The sequence below is a fragment of the Myotis myotis genome, unplaced genomic scaffold (genome assembly GCF_014108235.1).
Source record: "Myotis myotis isolate mMyoMyo1 unplaced genomic scaffold, mMyoMyo1.p scaffold_m19_p_23, whole genome shotgun sequence".
In the NCBI taxonomy this organism is placed as follows: domain Eukaryota; kingdom Metazoa; phylum Chordata; class Mammalia; order Chiroptera; family Vespertilionidae; genus Myotis; species Myotis myotis.
This window is the reverse complement of record NW_023416328.1, coordinates 5,483,725-5,503,809: the sequence shown is the minus strand read 5'-3', so window position 1 is coordinate 5,503,809 and position 20,085 is coordinate 5,483,725. Positions and strand designations below refer to the sequence as shown.

The window sequence follows — 20,085 nt, the reverse complement described above, 5'->3', positions numbered from 1 at the left end:
TCTCTCTGTCTCTTCCCCATCCTTCCACTCTCTAAGAACCAATGGAGAAATATCCTCGGGTGAGGATTAACAACAACAAAAACTAACAAAGGAAAAGCAATCTACCGCCATTCACAGAGTGTAAAATTGTTTTAACCTTTCAAAAGTAGTGTAGGAGTATTAAAATAGCCAAACTGGGAGACAGGAATGAGAATATCCCATTACCACCCATCTCAAAATTTACCCATATTAATAGCCAACTGGGGATCAAGCCCACAACCAGGCAGTGTGCCCTGACCGGGAGCCAATCTGTGACCTCCTGGTTCATAGGTCAATGCTCAACTCACTGAGCCACGCTGTCCGGGCACCAGACTCCCTCTTCGCTGTAGATTGCATGTGTAAATCTATCGTCCATTTTATGGTCATCTTTGTTAATGGTGTGAAGTAGAAGCTGAAATTAATCTTGGGATATCCAGTTTTTCAATGGCCATATCTTGAACAGACTATTTTTTTCTCCATGGAATTTGCCTGTGCCAATAATCCATTGTCCCTACATGGGTGAGTTTATTTCTCACCTGTCTCTTCTCTTTTATTAATCTATTTGTCAGTCTTGACATCAATATCACACTGTCTTGATTACTGTAGCTTTATCATAAATCTTGAAATATGGTATTGTTAGTCCTCCAATTTCTTTTTCCCTCCAAAAAACTGCATTTGCTAGTCTAGGTCTTTTGCATTTCCGTATGAATTTTAGAATCAATCTGTCGATTTCTACCAAAAAAATAAAAGATCCCCACAACTTTGACTGGAAAATGCATTCAATAGATAAATCAATTTAAGGAAAACTGAAATCTTAACAATATCACATCTTCTGAGCTACGAGCTCTCTCTCTCTACTTATTCAGGTCTTCATAAATACATTTCAGCAATGTTTTGTAGTTTGAGGTATGTGCATATACAGATCTTTTGCATATTTGGTCAGATTTATCCCTATTTCCGAACTGTCGACGCCATTATAAATTGTATTTTGAAAAACGTATTTTTGGATGGTTTGTGGCCCGACGTAGAAATAAAGCTTATTTTCGTCTATCGATTTTGCATCCTGGGACTTTGGTAAATACAATGAATGCCTAGTTCTTGCAGCTCTTGTCTGTGTGTGGACTCCATCAGAACGTCTCCATAGACAATCACATCAGCTGCAAATAAAGTCTGGCTTTCTCCTGTCTTCTTGCCTGTTTGCCCTGACTACCGTCTCCAAGACAAGCTTGAACAGAGGTAGCAGGAGCGGGCATTCTGCCTGTCAGCATGAAGTGTGATGTCACCTGATGGTTTTCACGGGGGTGATCTATGGAGGAGGTCTCTAGCCCTCATTTGTTGAATTTTATCAGGAAATGATGCTGAATTTTTGTCAAAAGCTTTTCCTGTGTCTACTGAGGTAACCCATATGTTGAGGTGTTTGTTTTTTGTTTTAGTTTTTTATATATATAATAAATTATATGCAATGATTTCTGCATGTTAACCTAATCTTGCGTTCCTGCGATAAGTCCCAATTGGTCTTTTTTTTTCTTTTTTTTTAAAATATATTTTGTTGTTTTTTTACAGAGAGGAAGGGAGAGGGATAGAGAGTTAGAAACATCGATGAGAGAGAAACATCGATCAGCTGCCTCCTGCACACTCCCTACTGGGGATGTGCCCACAACCAAAGTACATGCCCTTGACCGGAATCGAACCTGGGACCCTTGAGTCCGCAGGCCGACGCTCTATCCACTGAGCCAAACCAGTTAGGGCCCAATTGGTCTTGATATGAATTTTCTAAAATTGGGCTGAAGATATTCGCATCTCCGTAAGAGATGTTAGCTGGTCGTTTTCACTTTTTTGTCAAGTCTGTTATCAGGGTAAGAAGTTAGTATTTCCTCTTCTTTCGTTTTCTGAAACACTTCGTATGGACTTGTTAATAGTTATTCTTTTTTAAAAAATATATATTTTTATTGAGTTCGGAGAGGAAGGGAGAGGGAGAGAGAGATAGAATATCAACCATGAGAGAGAATCATGGATCGGCTGCCTCCTGCACGCCCCCTACCGGGAATCAGACCGTGACCTTCTGGTTCATAGGTTGACGCTCAACCATTGAGCCATGCCGGCCGGGCAACTAGTATTTATTCTTTAAATGTTTGGTCCAAATCACCACGGAAGCCATCGGAACCTGGACTTTTCTTTGTGGGGACGATTTCCACTATGCATTCGATTAATACATGTAGGGCCATTCTGATTATCAATTTATTCTTGAATGAGCTTTGGTCATTTATGTCTGTCAAGAAATTTTTCCCCACTTCATCTAAGTTGTCAAACTTATTGGCATGAAGTTGTTTGTAATATTCTCTTATTATCCTTTTCATATCTGTGGCGCTTGTAGCAATGCTCTCTCTCTCATTTCTCATCCTGATAATGTGTGTCATTTTTCCTAATCAGCCTGGATAAGGATTTTATCAATTTTATTGATCTCAAAGAATCAGCTTTTGATTAAACTAATTTTTCTCCATTGTTTTTCTTTCAGTGTTTCACTGATTACTATTCTAATTTTTCTTCCTTCCTTCCTTCCTTTCACTTTGGTGAGTTTTTTAAAAATATATATTTTTTTACTGATTTCAGAGAGGAAGGGAAAGGGAGAGAGAGCTAGAAACATTAATAATGAGAGAGAACTATTGATTGACTGCCTCCTGCACGCCCCCCCAACTGGGGATAGAGCCCGCCATCTGGTCACGTGCCCTTGACCGGAATCGAACCTAGGGCCCTTCAGTTCCCAAGCCGACGTTCTATTCACTGAGCCAAACTGTCTAGGGCTACTTTGGGTTTTGATCTTTTTTCCAAGATGAAATTTGAGATCATTCATTAGCTATCTTCCCACCTTCCTTCTAACATCTAGTTTACAACTATAGGTTATAAACTTCCCCCCAAGTCTGTGGCACCCCAGAGGTTTTAATACGTTGTGTTTCATTTTCATTCGTCCCAAATTGTCTTCTATTTTCTCTTTTGATTTCGTCCTCAATGCATGGTATCTCTGGAAGTGCGTTCCTTCACTTCCAAAATGTGGGGGATCTCCGCGAGATCCGTCTTTTATCAACCTCTAATTTAATTTCGTTGTAGTCAGAGAACATACTTTACGTCACCTTAATGCTTATAAATTTACTTTAACCGGATTCATGGCCTATGATATTGTCTGCCTCTGTGAATATTTCATGCGCACTTGAAGAGAACGTAGATTCTGCGGCTTCTCTCTACTTACTCTATCAATTATTGAGAGGGGATTATTAAAATCTTCAGCCACAATCTGGGGGTATCTCCCGCGCCCCTCGGTTCTATCAGCCTTACTTTATTTTGCGGCTCTGTTATCAGGTACCTAACCTGGAATCCCATACTTTTTAAAAAATATGTTTTTATAGATTTCAGAGAGAGGAAGGGTGAGGGAGAGAGAGAGAAAAAAAAACATCAATGATGAGAAAGAATCAAGGATCGGCTGCCTCCTGCACGCCCCCTACTGGGGATTGAGTCCAAAACCAGGGCATGTGCCCCACCAGGGATCAAACCTGCAACCCAGGTATGTGCCCCGACTGGGAATCGAACCCACAACCTTTGGGCGTAAGGGATGACGCTCCAACCAACTGAACCACTGGGCCAGGGCGCCTGGCTGCTGTTAAGATGTGGTTCTTTACCCCTGGTTTTGGGCAATGGGATGATGATTTGTCTTAGAGTCACAGTCTTCATGAGTCTTGTGGTTTATTGGGCTCCTTGGATCACTGCCTTTACAATTTGCATCATATTTAGGATATTGAAGCCAGTATTTCTTCATCTCTGTTTTCTGTCCCCACCTCTCTCTTCTCACCAGGAACCCCGATTACTTAAATATTATCAGGCGGCTTGAATTTGTCCCATGATTCACTGCTGCTCTTCTTCTGCCTTTTTTTTCTCCCCCTCCCTTTCTCTCTCTTTTTCCTTAATTTCCTTTTTCTCTCTGTGCTTCATTTTGGAAACTTTCCGTTGCTGTGTCTTTGAGCTGACCTATCTTTTCTTCTGCCACAGCTAATTTGCCTTCATCCAATCCATTGCCTTTACACCGCCGACGTCCAATTTGGGTCCTTTTTAATACCTTCTATTTCTTAAGCGTTGACCATACGGAATATAGTTAGGATTTTTTCATATTCTTGCCTGATCACTGTAACATCTGCTCCAGTTCTGCGTTGTTCCCAATTCAGTGATTTATCTCCTCGCGATGGGCAGCATTTTCCTGTTTCTCTGCCTGCCTGACCATTTTGTACTGGGTTCTTAGATAGCGTGACTTTCGACCTTGTTGAATGCTCAGTAGATTTGTCTTCCTATAAATATTCTGAAGCTCAATTCTGGGAAGCAGTTACATTTCTTGGAAACAGATTCATCCTTCCAGGTCTTGCTTTTTTTAAAAAAAATGTTTTTATTGATTTCAGAGAGGGAGGGACAGGGAGAAGGAGAGAGAGAGAGAAAGATCAACGATGAGAGAGAATCATTTATCGGCTGCCTCCTGCATGCCCTCTACTGGGGATCAAGCCTGCAACCCAGGCATGTGCCCTGACCGGGAATCAATCCGTGACCTCCTGGTTCATAGGTCGATGCTCAACCACTGAGCCACAGCAGCTGAATGCTTTGTTATTTTTACCTGTAGCTCAAAAAATTTTCTTCAGGTGGGAAGATAAATCTGACCTCCGTTCTAAACAGAAGTTGTGTGTATATTTTTATATAGTTGAGATCACACTGAATTTTGAACCTTACTTTTTTCTATTCACTATTTTATCGTAAGCTATTACCCCTGGCAAGCATCATCCCTAATCTATTTTTGTGTCTTGCGACATAATATTACTAGTATAATGTATAGATATATCACTTTTGCTCTACACTCCCTGTTATCGAATTTTTTCCCCGGTTATAACATTTCCAATTATAAATAAAACTACGATTGGAATATTTTTGTGCATAAATCTTCATCCACCTTTTCTCAACGATTCTTTTAGACAGATTCCAAGAAGTGGCAAAATTGGGTTAAGGAACGAGAAGTTTTTTTAAAAAAAAAAAAATCTTGATGTACATCATCTCATTGTTTTCATGAAGGATTTATCCATCTACAATCTCAGCAGCGTATGTGAGTGCACATTTTATTGAATCCTCACCAACAATAAATATCTCCATTTTTCAAAATCTTTGCAAGTCTGATTTGCGAAACTGGCGTCTTGATCTAAATTGTGTTCCTCTGACTGTGGGCAAATTGAATATTTTTATGAGTGCATCATTTTCCCTGTGTCCTATTCGGGAATCATACCTTCCTGTTCCTTTGTTGTCTGCGAAGGTAGAATGTTCCAGACCCGCCTGTGGGGCCTCCTGCCCTTGCTCCTCTGCATGCACGCCAGCCATGGAATCGCCGCCATGTTTCATGCCCTCTTTGTTTTATATTTGTTTCTGCCTCTGCCTGGAAGGTCCCCCTTTATTTATTGTGTGTGTGTGTGTGTGTGTGTGTGTGTGTGTGTGTGTTGTTTTTATGATTTTAGCGAGAGAGGAAGGAAGAAGGAAGGGGAGAGGTGGAGATAGAAACATCCATGATGAGAGAGAATCATGGACCGGCTGCCTCCTGCGCGCCCCCTACTGGGGATCAAGCGCATAACCCGGGCATGTGCCCTGAGCGGGAATCGAACCGTGACCTCCTGGTTTGTGGGTCGATGCTCAATCACTGAGCCACGCCGGCTGGACACAAACAGCGTGTTGAAATGAGGACAGGCTCTGGCTCGGTTTGACCTCTCTGGGCCTCAGTGACCTCCTCTTCGGATGAAGAATCTGGACCACCCGATCCCCGCGTGAACTGCCAACTTCAGACCCTATGACTCAAGTTCTCTCGGCCTGGCTCTCATCCGGGAGAGATCGCTGGCTTCCCAGGCAGATGAATGGGACTGAAGCCAGCCAGGCCTCCTGGCCAAGGTTTAATACATGTAGGAAACTATTCATTCCACCGCTGGCCGCAAGCGTGGAGTCAGGTGGCGAACGCACTCATCACTGTCAGTAAGCTGAGCCCGTGCGCTGCACTCTCCCGACATCAGCACTTGGGAGGCTGGGCCGGAATGGTTTTGTTCCTGCTCCAAGGCATTTGCATCCAAGGGATCCGGGGCGCGTGGAATCTGAACCCCCCGGCGTGAGCCCGGGCCCCGGAGCCCACGGAGTCCCATTACACTGAACAGAGAGGAGTGGAGTCACAGCGCCGAGCACGGGGGTGAGCCGGGAACATGAACACCCAGGGAGACATTTGGTCGCTGCGTTGAGAAAACATGGGCGTCTTTGTCTCCGTGGCAACGCAGCTGAGTCCTCCCATCGCCCGTGATGGCAGGGAACCCATTCGCTTTGGTTGAGGGTCTCTGTTCATCTCTCAGTGACTAGGAGCAGAACAGGGAGCAGGGAGGGTGGGATGGTCGGAGCAAGCCCCGAAGGCCCGTCCTGGGGAGAGCGTCAGGATTTGGAGGGGAGGGAGAGCGGGCGCGGGACATTGCTTGTCGCTCATGAACAGCTGCACGTGGGCAAAGCTCAGGCGCCAGCGCTGCCTGGCCCCGGACTGTGCAAGGAGGAGGTCACCTAACACTGTTCTGATCTGTTGGGACAGACAACAGGAGACCAAGCTGAAGGACTTGCTGATACCTGAGACCCAACCCGTCCACCTCCTCCTGCTGCCAAGGTGGTTCCGACCCCGTGGGTGGAGCTCACGGACTCCAACTTCATGGCCCCGTGGCAACCCAGGCCCCCGGAACCCCTGAGTCACAACAGCATAAATCCCGGCCTGAGTGCCCGGCTGGCGTGGCTCCGTGGTTGAGCGTCGACCTATGAACCGGGAGGTTCAATTCCTGATCAGGGCACATGCCCAGGTTGTGGGCTCGATCCCCAATGGGGGGCGTGCAGGAGGCAGCCGATTCATGAGTCTCTCTCATTGATGTTTCTCTCTCTCTCCCCCTCCCTTTCTCTCTGAAATCAATAAAAGTATATTTAAAAAAGAAGAAGGCGGAGGAGGAGGAGGAGGAGGAGGAGGAGGAGGAGGAGAAGGGGAGGAGGGAGAAGAAGAAGAAGACGAAGAAGAAGAAGAGGAGGAGGAGGAAGAGGAGGAGGAGGAGAGGAGGAAGTCAATAAGGATGGAAATGAAGACAGGGACCCGTTCTTGATTGCCTTGAAGTCAAGGAAGGGCGGTAGTCAAAGGGGATGATCATGCGGAAGCCGGTGCAAGCCAACACGAATATCTGAGAGCAACGCCACCGTGCCAGCTCGGTGGGTGTCTGGGGTGTGAGGGAGGCCTGGGCCACCCGCCTCCCCTGGGAGCGAGGGCTGGCTCACGGCCACGCAGGGTTCACCCAGTGACATTGCTCCGCGTGCCCCTTCTCCCTGGAAGGTGCATGTGCGTGGTGTGGGCCTCTGTCATAAATCTCGCCCTGAGTAGCATGTGGACACAGGGCTTCGTCGGCGGACAGCTGCGCGGCTAATTTTAGGTCTGATTAGGGAAGTAGAGCAGGCTTAATCTCCAGGGCAGGGAGGAAACAGTGACACACCACTGGGCATCTGTTCCCACGAAGCGTCCCAGAATAGCTCTCCCCTGGCCACCGGCGCTGGGAGGATGGGACTCAGGGGGGCTATTCGCGTCCCCTGACATGGTACTTCATCCCCTTCCCACCCACAGGTCCTGGCACCCAAGGGGAGCCCCGGAGAACTCCCTGGGTGCATCTTAATGACCCTCAGGAGATGAGTCCATGGGAGAAGGTGAGGCCCAGCCAAACGTCCCATCTCCACATTCCCCACCGGCTCTGTTGGAAGCAGTCGGCCAAGGAGCCAACGGAATTTGTACGAATAAATAAACGGTATTTTACGCACATCAACGCTTACAACATCCTCACACCGTCTTTCTTTTTTAAAAAAAATATATTTGTATTGATTTCAGAGAGGAAGGAAGGGAGAGGGAGGGAGAGAAAGAAACATCCATGATGAGAGAGAATCATGGATCGGCTGCCTCCTGCACGCCCCACACTGGGGATCGAGCCTGCAACCCGGGCCTGTGCCCTGACCAGGAATCAAACCGTGACCTCCTGGTTCCTAGGTTGATGCTCAATCACTGAGCCGCAATGGCCAGGCTTACACCTTATTTCTTAGTGCCTGCAACCAACCTAGGAGTGAGGACTTGCTAGTCATACTCTGAGGACCACCTAGCGAGAGGGCTATCATACAAGTCTTCTGGTTTCAACACCTCGGTTCTTATCTTGGGGTTGAAAACAAGGAAATTCAAAGGCAGAGGGCAAGGAAGGAACTCTTATCCTTTGAGACACATGGAGGGACCTGGAGAGCATCACGCTGAGCGAAATAAGCCAGTCAGAGAAAGACAAGTCTCACATGACCTCACTCCTGTGTGGAGTCTAATGAACAAAATAAAGTGATGATCAAAACAGATCCAGGGACGTAGATGCATGGAACAGACTGAGGAATCTCAGAGGGAAGGTGGCGGTGGGTGGGTGGAAGAGATCAACCAGAGAACTTGTATGCACATGTGCATAACCTGGGGACACAGACAATAGTGTGGTGAAGGCCTGAGGTGGCGGGGGGCGGGGGGGAAGGGAAAGGACGGGCTCTAAGGGGTCAATGGCGGGAGAGGGATAAGGGGACATATGTAATACTTACAACGATAAAGATTTTTTTTAAAAAAAGGCAGAGGGCACACATTGATTTACCCTCTGAGAGGAAACAGCCATTCGATTGAGCAGAAAGACTCCCCCACCCTTAAGCACATCGTTCCATGAGTACGAGCCATGTAGACGGTACCCCGAATTCAAACAAACTTAACAGCGTCTGACTGTCTCCCATATGGTGGTTTAGAAATAGAATGCTGGAAACGGGCTGCGAAAGGCACCCCGGCGGTGGTATACGAGCGAAGGCTCGCGTCTCAGACGGGGTTTAAAACCCCAGCGCTTTCTGCTTAAATCCCAGCGCGTAACTTCACCTCTTTCCGCTCCCGTTTCTTCATTCCCGGGAAATGTGGGGACAGTCACGGCACCTGCTGCTCCCACAGGGTAGAAACTCAAAGGAGAGGACGCCTGCTGAGAGCTCAGCACGGGGCCGGGCACAGGAGGAAGGTCACAGCCGCGCCGGTTCCAGGGTATTGGGCCGTGAGAAGTCTCCGTGCCATGGAGGTTTGGTTTTCATTTGTCATATGGCTCCCCAGCTGTAGGCCACCGCTGAGCCGTTCTCTCTCACTGTAAACTGACTTTGCCAGCTCCAGGATCTCACATGAACGGAATCATAAAATATAGGTGCTGCCCGGCCAGCATGGCTCACTGGTTGAGCATCAATCTGTGAACCAGGAGGTCACGGTTCGATTCCCGGTCGGGGCACATGCCCAGGTGGTGGGCTCCATCCCCACTAGGGGGCTGCAGGAGGCAGCCGGTCCATGATTCTCTCTCATCATGGATGCTTCTATCTCTCTCTCCCTTCTCCCTTCCTCTCTCTGAAAGCAATAAAACTAAATAAATGCATGAAATTTTTAAAAACCAGACATATGCAAATCGTACGCATCCACATGGACACAGATGGAAATAAAAGTCACGGAAGTCCACTGCTGGTTGGTGCTGTGACCGAGTTTGTGACTGAAGTTTTGTTCTTTCTCAATGACCAGGACTTGCTAGAATTTCATGGAAACTCACTTTGCAAGACATTTGCACGTTAGAGGGGAGGGATCTGCAAGGAGGTACAGAGAACAATGACTCCCAACAAAAGACAGTCTCCAGGCACAAGCAGTCCCCCGGCCAAACCAGTGTCAGAACGGGGCATACCACGTACCCATCTCGGATATTCTGAATGTGTGTGGGCCTGACGAAGGCTCTGAGAATTCTCACGGTAAAGAAATCGTCCACCCTTCGTTTCACCCAGTACTTCTCAATACATTTGATGAGGAATTTGTTTTTTTGGGTGTTTTTGTTTTCTTGTTAATCCTCACCCAATGATATTTTTTCATTGAATTTTAGAGAGAGGGAAAGACAGAGAGAAATATCGATGTGAGAGAAACTCATCGATTGGTTGCCTCCTATACACGCCCTGAACAGGGCCCGGGCTGGGGAGGAGCCTGCAACCGAGGTACGTGCCCTTGACCGGAATCGAACCCGGGACCCTTGGGTCCACAGGCCGACGCTCTATCCACTGAGCCACGCCGGCTAGGACTTGGGTTTTGTGCTCTTTTCTGAGATATGATTGTATTTCACTCAGGAAATGCCAGTGTCGAGAGCTGCCAGTGACAATGGATGATAATGGTCTCACTGTGGTGACCCCAGGAGACAAATATTGGGTGGGAACATGGGCCCGAGATGGATGCTGGGATGCGGAGCGGATCGAGGCCGGGCACGGAAGGGCTGCGTTGCCAAACGACCCCATGGATCTTGGGAATTGCCTGGGCCTTTTCTAATATTCTTTCAAGGTCCTCGCTGAGTCACGGCCGTGAATGATGGAGCATGATGGTTCCAAATATCCCTAACGCCTTCATGTCTGACCGTCTCCCTTTTTAAGCTGGTGATTCACTCCCCTCGGGCGCGCAGGGCCAGACGGAATGGCAGAGTGTCATTTTCCGATCGTAAAAAAAAAAAATCTGAAAACCAGCCCACAGCCACGATGGACGACTGTGAGGCACAGATTTCCTATCGGAAAGTTACCTGGCTGACTCCTCAGAGAGCCCCAGGAATGGCATCTTTCCCTGTCGTTTGCGGACTGTCTTTTAAGGATCATACTCACTAATGTAGAGTTACCTGCGAGTGAAAAGAAGACCTGAAGCCCGGCTGGTGTTGCTCAGTGGTTGAGCGTCAACCTATGAATCATGGTTCGATTCCCGGCCAGGGCACAGCCCGGGGTTTCGGGCTCGATCCCCAGTGTGGGGCGTGCAGGAGGCAGCCGATCCATGATTCTCTCTCCTCACTGATTATTTCTATCTCTCTCTCCCTCTCCCTTCCTCTCTGAAATCAATAAAAATATATTTAAGCAATAAATAAATTAAAAATACAAAGAACGACAGAAGTCTTCGGGCAGAAGAAATCGGCTTTGAAGTCGGAGAGAGATCTGGGTACAAACCCCAACTCTGCCTTTTGCAGCCTTGAGAGATTGCGGCTACAGCTCTTCGCACATTTGCATTTCCTCGTGTGAAAATGAGGATCATAATATACCCACTCGGGATTGTTGTGAGGATGAGAGGAGATGACATATGGTGCGTGGGGGCGGGGGCGGGGGGTGGCAACTTGTGACAAAGTCAAGTCATTGTACCGTGTCCACAACGGGGGAAACCCTCATTCAGCAGAGCCGGAAGCACCCTGAGAACGTACATGAGGCCTTTGCCGTCCCTGCTTCTACTCCAGACAAACAAGTCCTAACCAAAGCCCTCGGTACCTGATGATCCGGGTACGCTTCCTGGTGTACGGGGGGGTGACCTTGAAGAGCAGTTCCATGGCTCCATTGATTCCCAGCATGGCTCCCGTGGTGACTGAGAAAGACAAAGGTGCAGTTGGTATTGAACTATAAGGACCAAGCATTGGCCCAGCCGGCCGGCGTGGCTCCGTGGTTGAGCGTCTACCTATAAACCAGGAGGTCACGGTTCGATTCCCCACCAGGGCCCATGCCCGGGTTGCGGGCTCCACCCCTAGTAGGGGGCCTGCAGGAGGCAGCCGATCAATGATTCTCTCTCATCATGGATGTTTCTATCTCTCTCTCCCCCTCCCTTCCTCTCTGAAATCAACAAAAAAGATATATACAAAAAAGCACACACACATACAAATAAATAAAGCAATCTCCTGGCATATAAGTCCGCAAAAGGCTAGGATTAAGTAGAGCTGAGGAGGAGAGGGTGCTAAGAGCATAAATTCTAACTGGAAGACGGGAGACTTGGAAGAGGATAACAGTAAGAAATCTTCAACCGACTTCTTCCCAGCTGGAGCCTGGCCCAAGGTCAGACCTCTGACGGCTCTATAAATATCCCCTCCCCCCCACCCCGGCCAGCTCAGCGCTGCCAAAGGGCTCTCTGGCTGCCACCAGCCCTTCTGGTCCCAGCCCATTCTTTCTGCAGGGAGGAGCTGTTGAGAAAGCTGCGGGAACAAGCAACCGCGGCGAACCATTCACCAAAGAGAGAGCAAAGCATGGGTGTGTGAACTCTGCTTGCCTGCCTTCGGAGAAGGCAATGCGTAGAGCCTGGTCAGATCATTTTTAAAGTGGTTTAGGAAACCGTTCGTGGGTACAGTGCATGCAGTCTTCAAGCAGGAGGCAAGCGGCCACCTCCCCACACCCACCAGCGAATCCCAGCAGTTTTCAGAGCTCCCTGCTGAAGGAAGTCTTATATGTAAGAATGAGATGTTTCAAACGGTGGCTGGCAAGCTGCACATGGGGGTGGCACACCTTCTGGCTACTCCTCCGTGAGAGCTCTCCTCTAACCGAAGCTTCATCTCTTTGTTTCCCTTTTCCTTTATTAGAAACTAGAGGCCCAGTACATGAAATTCGTGCACAGGGTGGGGGGGGAGGGAGAGCAGGATGGGGGGAGGGGAGGGCTGCCTGCCAGGCCTGCACCCTCTCCAATCTGGGATCCCTCTCGCAATCCGGGTCTACTGGCTCCTAACCGCTCACCTGCCTGCCTGCCTGATCGCCCCTAACCACTCTGCCTGCCTGATCTCCCCTAACTGCTCTCCCCTGCCAGCCTGATCGCCCCTATGTGCTCCCCTGCTGGCCTGATCGCCCCTAACCACCTCTGCCTCAGCCCCCGCCACCGTGGCTTTGTCTGGAAGGACGACCGGAAGATGTCCGGTCAACTCAGTCTAATTAGCATATTACCCTTTTATTAGTATAAAAGGGTTTGCACAGTTCCTATCAGCCCTTCCCAAATAATCTCTGATTCTCTGCTCAACAAATATGAGTGTGCCCAGCTGGCTGGCATGGCTCAGTGGTTGAGCATCGACCTATGAACCAGGAGGTCACAGTTCGATGCCCGTCAAGGGCAATGGACAGACACAGCCATTGGTTGCCTCCCGTACAAACCCCCGACCGTGGCCGGGATCGAACCTGCAACCCAGGTGCGTGCCTGGGTGTCCCAGCCCAGGTCTGGAAGCGCCCCACAACTCCCCAAAATGCCACAGGGGAGTCGCTCACCGCTCGAGGCGAACACGCGCAGGGCCCAGAGGCAGTGGAGAAGGTTCAGGCTGTGGGACAGGTTTTTCCTGGCGAGAATCAACGTGACGTCGAGTGCTTCCAAATCCAGGGCCTTCTGTCCAAACTTCTTATCTACGAACACAAGTCAATCCCTCTTAGTTGGGTTGCACATTCCTTCTGAAGGTTGCACAATGGGTGTGAGGGCGGGGAAGGCAAAGGTGACGGTGGAAGGAAGCTAACCTTGGCCGGGGAGCCTCCGAAGATCTGTGGGGAAATGCGGCTGAGTGTGTCCCCACTAGAACCAGATGGCTCAGAAAAGCTAAGTCCGGGCTGCACCCTGCCTTTTGCTCCTAAATACTTTCAAGTGCATTTCTTTGTTTTTGTGTTTGTTTGTTTTGGTAATCCTCATCCGAGGATGTTTTTCCATTGATTTTTATTTTTTTAACATATATATTTTTTTATTGATTTCAGAGAGGAAGGGAGAGAGAGAGAGAGAGAGAGAGAGAGAGAGAGAGAGACATCAATGATGAGAGAGAATCACGGATCAGCTGCCTCCTGCACGCCCCCTACTAGGGATTGAGCCCACAACCCGGGGATGTGCCCTTGACTGGAATTGAACCCGGGACCATTCAGTCCGCAGGCTGATGCTCTATCCATTGAGCCAAACCAGCTAGAGCTCAAGTACACTTCTTTGAAGAAAGACATTTTTCCCCATATAGTCACACCACCATGATTCCAAATCTAACCTAATTAGCAAAGAGTGGGTAATTTAGACCCATTTGCTTTGCTTCCTTCTCATGACCTCTTCGATGGGGCTGATCCTGCCATCACCACCCAGGTGTCTGGGGCCTCCCTCCTGCCTCCTCCCTGCACGTTCCCATGAGAGCTCCCCCAATTCCTCTCATCGCCACAAACTCATCATCCACAGGCCCGGGGCTGTGGGTACCTCGCAGGCCAACCTTGGCCAGCAGCCGGAAGAGGGGCAGGAGGATGCCGTAGTCCGGAGACGCGGTCCTTGCCGTGTCCACCAGGGTCTGCAGGAGGGCTTCGCTGCCCCCCTTGCTGATCATGTAGCGGATCCGCCGGTCCGTGCCTACGGCGGAAGCAGAGGAGAGCTGAGCCATCGGGAAAATCACTCTCGTTTCCTCGGAGCAAGCGATAGAGCAAGGACTGGTCCATTTCTCCCCAGAAACCAAAACTGTGTACTTCTTGAATCACCTTGATTAAAGTTATGCAATTAGGTAAGGGGCTGGGCTGGGGGAAGGGGTATGAAATGTAGAAATAATAGAAGAAATAAGTACCTAGGTATATCACCTTTAGCAGCTGTAAAAAAACTGAGCCTAGCCCTAGCCAGTTTGGCTCAGTGGATAGAGCATCGGCCTGCAGGCTAAAGGGTCCCGGGTTTGATTCTGGTGAAGGGCACATGCCCGGGTTGCTGGATCAATCCCCAGTAGGGGGCATGCAGGAGGCAGCCGATCAATGATTCTCTCTCATCATTGATGTTTCTCTCTCTCTCTCTCTCTCTCTCTCTCTCTCTCTCTCTCTCTCCCTCTCCCTTCCTCTCTGAAATCAATAAAAATATATATTTTTTAAAAAAATTGAGTCTAGCCCGGCTGGCATGGCTCAGTGATTGAGTGTCAACCTATGAACCAGGAGGTCACAGTTTGATTCCCAGTCTGGGCACATGCCCGGGTATGGAGTGTGCAGGAGGCAGCTGATCTATGATTCTCTCTCATCGCTGATGGTTCTCTCTCTCTCTCTCTCTCTCTCTCTCTCTCTCTCTTTCCCTTCCTCTCTGAAATCAATAAATATATCTTTAAAAACAAAAGCAAAAAAACCTCCAGGTGAATGGATCTTTCCTCCGGACACTGGAGCCTGAGTCTCTGGGGCGGGTGGGGCGTTCATTTGTGTGGTGTTGGTATTTCTTCCTCACGCAGTGCGGCTGGCACACACAGACATGAAAACTGAGGGGATGTCGCACCATCCAAAGAGCTGTGTGTGCCAGGACTCGCCACGCGGAGATGAGCTGACAGAGCCATGGCCCCGTGAACCCGGCTGATGCCAATGCAGTCAGTGCCGTCACCTTATCTCTGGACACCTCAGGGCTTACCACGCCGCTAGGTCCAGCTCCGGCCTCGGATTCCCGTCTCCAGGGACCTGGGTCAGGCAGCTGCCAAGGCCCGGCTCTAAAATGAGCCACATGCCCAGCCGGCGTGGCTCAGCGGTTGAGCATCGACCTGTGAACCAGGAGGTCACGGTTCGATCCCTGGTCAGGGCACATGCAAGGGTTGTGGGCTCAGTCCCCAGTAGGGAGCATGTAGGAGGCAGATAATCCATGATTCTCTCTCATCATGGATGTTTCTCTCTCTCTCTCCCTTCCTCTCTCAAATCAATAAAAATATTTTTTAAATAGCTGGCTGGATAGCTCAGTGGTTGAGCATCGACCCAGGAACCAAGGGGTCAGAGGTTTGATTCCCAGTTAGTCCACATGCCCGGGGTGGGGGCTCCACCCCCAGTAGGGGGCGTGCAGGAGGCAGCCAACAGATGATGAGTCTCATCACTGATGTTTCTATCTCTCTATCCCTCTCCCTTCCGATCTCTCTAAAAATCAATAAAATGTATATATATCAAAAATAATAATAACAAATAAATAAAATGGGCCACAATGAGGGGACCAGAGGGAGGAGAGAGGTCAGACAGCTGAGGGCAACTCTCTCTGAAGAGCTGCAGACACCCGGAGGTCCTTGGCCTCATCGATGAGCTACCCTGGCATCACCACCGGGCGTCAAAATCCTCCAAAGTTTGGGTGCCCGTAGGGTGAGTGACAAGACGGGAGAGCCCCATGTCCACCCAGCCCAGGTGTCCCCAGGACCTATGCTCCTCAGTGGGGATTCTGTCTCACAGAGAAACGTGAGCTGGAGCAAAACCCCGAGCCCCTCAGATTCCCGGGCGAACGCCACGGCCCCAGGGATGCCCCGCGCCCACCAGGCCAGGGATGACCAGGCCAGGGATGGCCACGCCGCCCACTCACCGACGGACAGCAGGTCCCCGAGGACCTGGAGGATGCTCAGGATGGACGCCCGGTCGGAGGAGCTCTGCAACGAGAACACAAGCGCCTTTTACTCCGAACGCAGGAGGTGGGAGAGGGCAGGGCTGTGGGCTTCCTTCCCCTGAGAAAGACTTCCTGCCATAAACAGCGCCCAGCCCGGCCGGCGTGGCTCAGTGGCTGAGCGTCGACCTATGAACCAGGAGGTCACGGTTCAATTCCTGGTCAGGGCACAGGCCCGGGTTGTAGGCTCATCCCCAGTGTGGGGCGTGCAGAAGGCAGCTGATCCATGATTCTCTCTCATCATTGATGTTTCTTTCTCACTCCCTCTCCCATCCTCTTTGAAATCAATAAAAATACTTTTTTTAAAAGGCCTAAAGGGGGACTCCCTAAATCATGACAATGAGGGGGCTCCCATGGGGCTCTGCCTCCCTATGTCCCCTTCAGAACCCCACCTGGAGGACCCGTTTTGGAGCAGTAAGATGGACAAAAGAGTAAGCACTGAGCCCAGCCAGTGTGGCTCAGTGGTTGAGTGTCTTCGACCTATGAACCAGGAGGTGACAGTTCAATTCCCGGTCAGGGCACATGCCTGCGTTGCAGGCTGGATCCCCAGTAGTGGGTGTGCAGGAGGCACCAGATCCATGATTCTCTCTCCTCATTGATGTTTCTATCTCTCTCTCCCTTTCCCTTCCTCTCTGATATCAATACAAATATATATATTAAAAAATGGGCATCGAGCCCACAATCCGGGCATGTGCCCTGACCAGGAATCAAACCTGAGACCCTTCAGTCCGCAGGCCAATGCTCTATCCACTGAGCCAAATAGCTAGGGCAGGACTCTGGCCCTTTGGAAGTGGACCCAAAGATGGTTCATAAGAGAAGAGAGAGTCCCGGGAATGGTGTCCCTAATCCACACTGATGTTTCAGGGTCCACCTCCAGCACCCTCCCCACCCCCCCAAAAAAAATTGCATTTCTTCTGAGAAGAGGGAAGGAGTTAAATGATAAAAGCAAGGCTGTGCAACGTTGGGTGACATAAGATGCCAGATTCGTTAGCTAATGACTATAATGTATTAGTTCATTATGAAATATGAGCCATAAAAGGGAAAATAGGGTAGGAAATGGACAGATGAGAGAAAGAGGAAAGGGGGAAACGACTCAAGTAGAAACTGATTAAAAAGAAGAAAAAGACCCAGATTTCATTTCCTTTCATTTAATTATTCATGCAGTCGTCTCGCAAACGTTCAGTGGAAACCATCCATTACAGTCGCCAGGCCAGGCCGTCAAGACACAAATTGCCTGGGAATCGGTGACCTCCTGGCTCATAGGTCAACGCTCAACCACTGAGCCACGCCAGCCGGCTGGGCGCTGGTGACATTCTTAACCAACCGATGACCAGCTCTGTGGAGCCACCAACCTGTGGACTTCCAGGTGAGTGAAATAATACATATCCTCACGTAGGAAAGCTACTTTTATTTGGATAGTTTGTTGTGGAATTTCGACGTGATGGAGAAAGAAGAAAATTTCACACCTCCATGTCCCCTCCTCCCAAGCACTATGGGTGGTGGTTGTTGGTTTTTTTAAAATATATTTGTATTGATTTCAGAGAGGAAGGGAGAGGGAGAGGGACGCAGACACATCAATGATGAGAGAAAATCATCAATCGGCTGCCTCCTGCACGTCCCCTACTGGGGACTGAACCCGCAACCCGGGCAGGTGCCCTGCCCGGGAATCGAACTGTGATCTCATGGTTCATAGATCAACAATCAACCACTGAGCCACGCCAGCCGGGCACAAGCACGATGGCTTTAATAAACAGGAAAGAAATTGATTCCAGAAACGATAGCACCAGCCCACCAAGAGAACCCTGCCCTCCCACAGGAACTAAGAGACAATATCGTCATATAGATGCTGAGCTCAGAATGATCTCAGCTCCGAGCCTGGATGGATCCGCACAAGATTGTTTTTCTTTAAGTGGAAATCATGGCTATCCGTGGACGGGGAAAAAAAAAAAAAAAAAAAAAAAAAAAAAAAAAGCCCCACAAACTCTCCACTGGCATTAATCTACGCACCGCTAAATTCACCAATAAATATCTTACACCATTTAGACGCGCCCCACCGCGCCGTTATCTCACCCACAGTAATAATAAATGAGCGATTCAAGGAGGCAGGATGCGACGGGCCTCGATGTTCCTTTAACGATCCTGTTAAAGGAATCATTGAGTAAATCCCCCGATGAAGACTTTCCCATTAAAAAAAAAAAAATGTGGCTCTGCCAAGTTTACAGAGAGAGGCAGGCAGTCGGAAGAACAAACAGTGTCTTTCACAGTCTGAGGGTGTTGGGGGCGGGGGGGGGGGCGAGTTTGCACTGCGATTTGCTCCAATTCTGGTTCGAATTTGTTGCTCCCTTGCTTGGCAATGTTCGTCTGCTGTGGCCTTCCTCCTCCTGACTCATCATGTGTCAGTAAGACTCTACCCATCACGCAGCCTTCGGAGGCTCATCTCCAGCCACAGCCCACACCCCAGCACTGCGCACGGCGGCCACCTAGGACCCGTCACCGTGGCCCACGCTCACCATGGGTACCTGTGCCTTCAAAGCTTTGCTCATGTTGCTACCACCGCAGGAGTAGGACTCCACCTCCCTTTTCCTTCCCATGAAACCGACTTCTATTTCTTTTCTTTTTTTTAATATATATATTTTTTCTTGATTTCAGAGAGGGAGAGAGAGATAGAAACATCCATGATGAGAGAGAATCATGGGTAGGCTGCCTCCTGCACGCCCCCTACTGGGGATGGAGCATGCAACCCGGGCGTGTGCCCCGACTGGGAATAGAACCATGACCTCCTGCTTCATAGGCCAACGCTCAATCACTGAGCCACGCCAGCTGGGCATTAAATTCTAATTTTTGGTCCCTAAAGAGTACGTCAGAATCTCTCCCAAATGCATGAGCCAAGAGCACAGGACACGGCTCATAGCCCTAGAAAACCACATTGCCAGGCGGCTGGAACACTCGCTGGAGACAGTCCCCGGTTAAACAAGGGACATTATTAAATTTGAAGTTGGCAATGAATGAGGGAAGGGAGAGCCGATCAGAAGCTTCCATCACTAAAAATGGTCCCAACGCCAAGGAGGGTGACCAGCAATTCTCTGTGTTCACATAAGAGGGTCCAGGGAGCCCTAACCGGTTTGGCTCAGTGGATAGAGCGTCGGCCTGCAGACTGAAAGTTCCCAGGTTCGATTCTGGTCAAGGGCATGTACCTTGGTTGCCGGCACATCCCCAGTATGGGGTGTGCAGGAGGCAGCTGATCGATGTTTCTCTCTCATCGATGTTTCTAACTCCCTATCCCTCTCCTTTCCTCTCTGTAAAAAATCAATAAAATATATTTTTTAAAAAAGAGGGTCTAGGAAGAAGCGGTGTCCTTACAAATTGAGTTCCGGTACAAGAAACAACTTCCTGTCAAGGTTGAAATGAATTCAAGAGAAAGAGGTGTTTTAAGGAGTTGGATGGAGACATCTGCCCATGAAACAAAATGAGATTTGTTTCCATCTGATGGGGGTTGGCGTGGAAACAGTGCAGCTTATAAAAGAAGAAGTTTGCCATCGTTGCGCCAACTGGGTGCTAGGTCCCATGGGCCATGCCTAGGAAAAGCTGAATAATCTAAAAATAGGTCTGAGGCCCAGCTGGCTTGGCTCAGGGTTTGAGCATCCACCTATGAACCAGGAGCTCACGGTTCAATTCCCGGTCAGGGCTCAAGCCCGGGTTACAGGCTCCATCCCCAGTAGAATGCGTGCAGGAGGCAGCCGATCCATGATATTCTCTCTCTCTCTCTCTCTCTCTCTCTCTCTCTCTCTCTCTCTCTC

At 49.3% G+C, this 20,085-nt stretch overlaps 1 protein-coding gene across 1 annotated transcript in view; it reads right to left on the bottom strand.

Annotated features, from left to right (window-relative positions):
• The window catches only part of AGBL1 (ATP/GTP binding protein like 1), a 235,866-nt gene that overhangs the window by 193,506 nt on the left and 22,275 nt on the right, over window positions 1–20,085 (bottom strand). The window contains exons 2-5 of the mRNA XM_036355828.1: window positions 16,211–16,274; window positions 14,126–14,272; window positions 13,180–13,311; window positions 11,437–11,530 (exon numbers count right to left, since the gene is read on the bottom strand). Of these exons, the coding sequence (XP_036211721.1) occupies window positions 11,437–11,530; window positions 13,180–13,311; window positions 14,126–14,272; window positions 16,211–16,274 (437 nt within the window). The remainder of the gene's footprint in view (window positions 1–11,436; window positions 11,531–13,179; window positions 13,312–14,125; window positions 14,273–16,210; window positions 16,275–20,085) is intronic.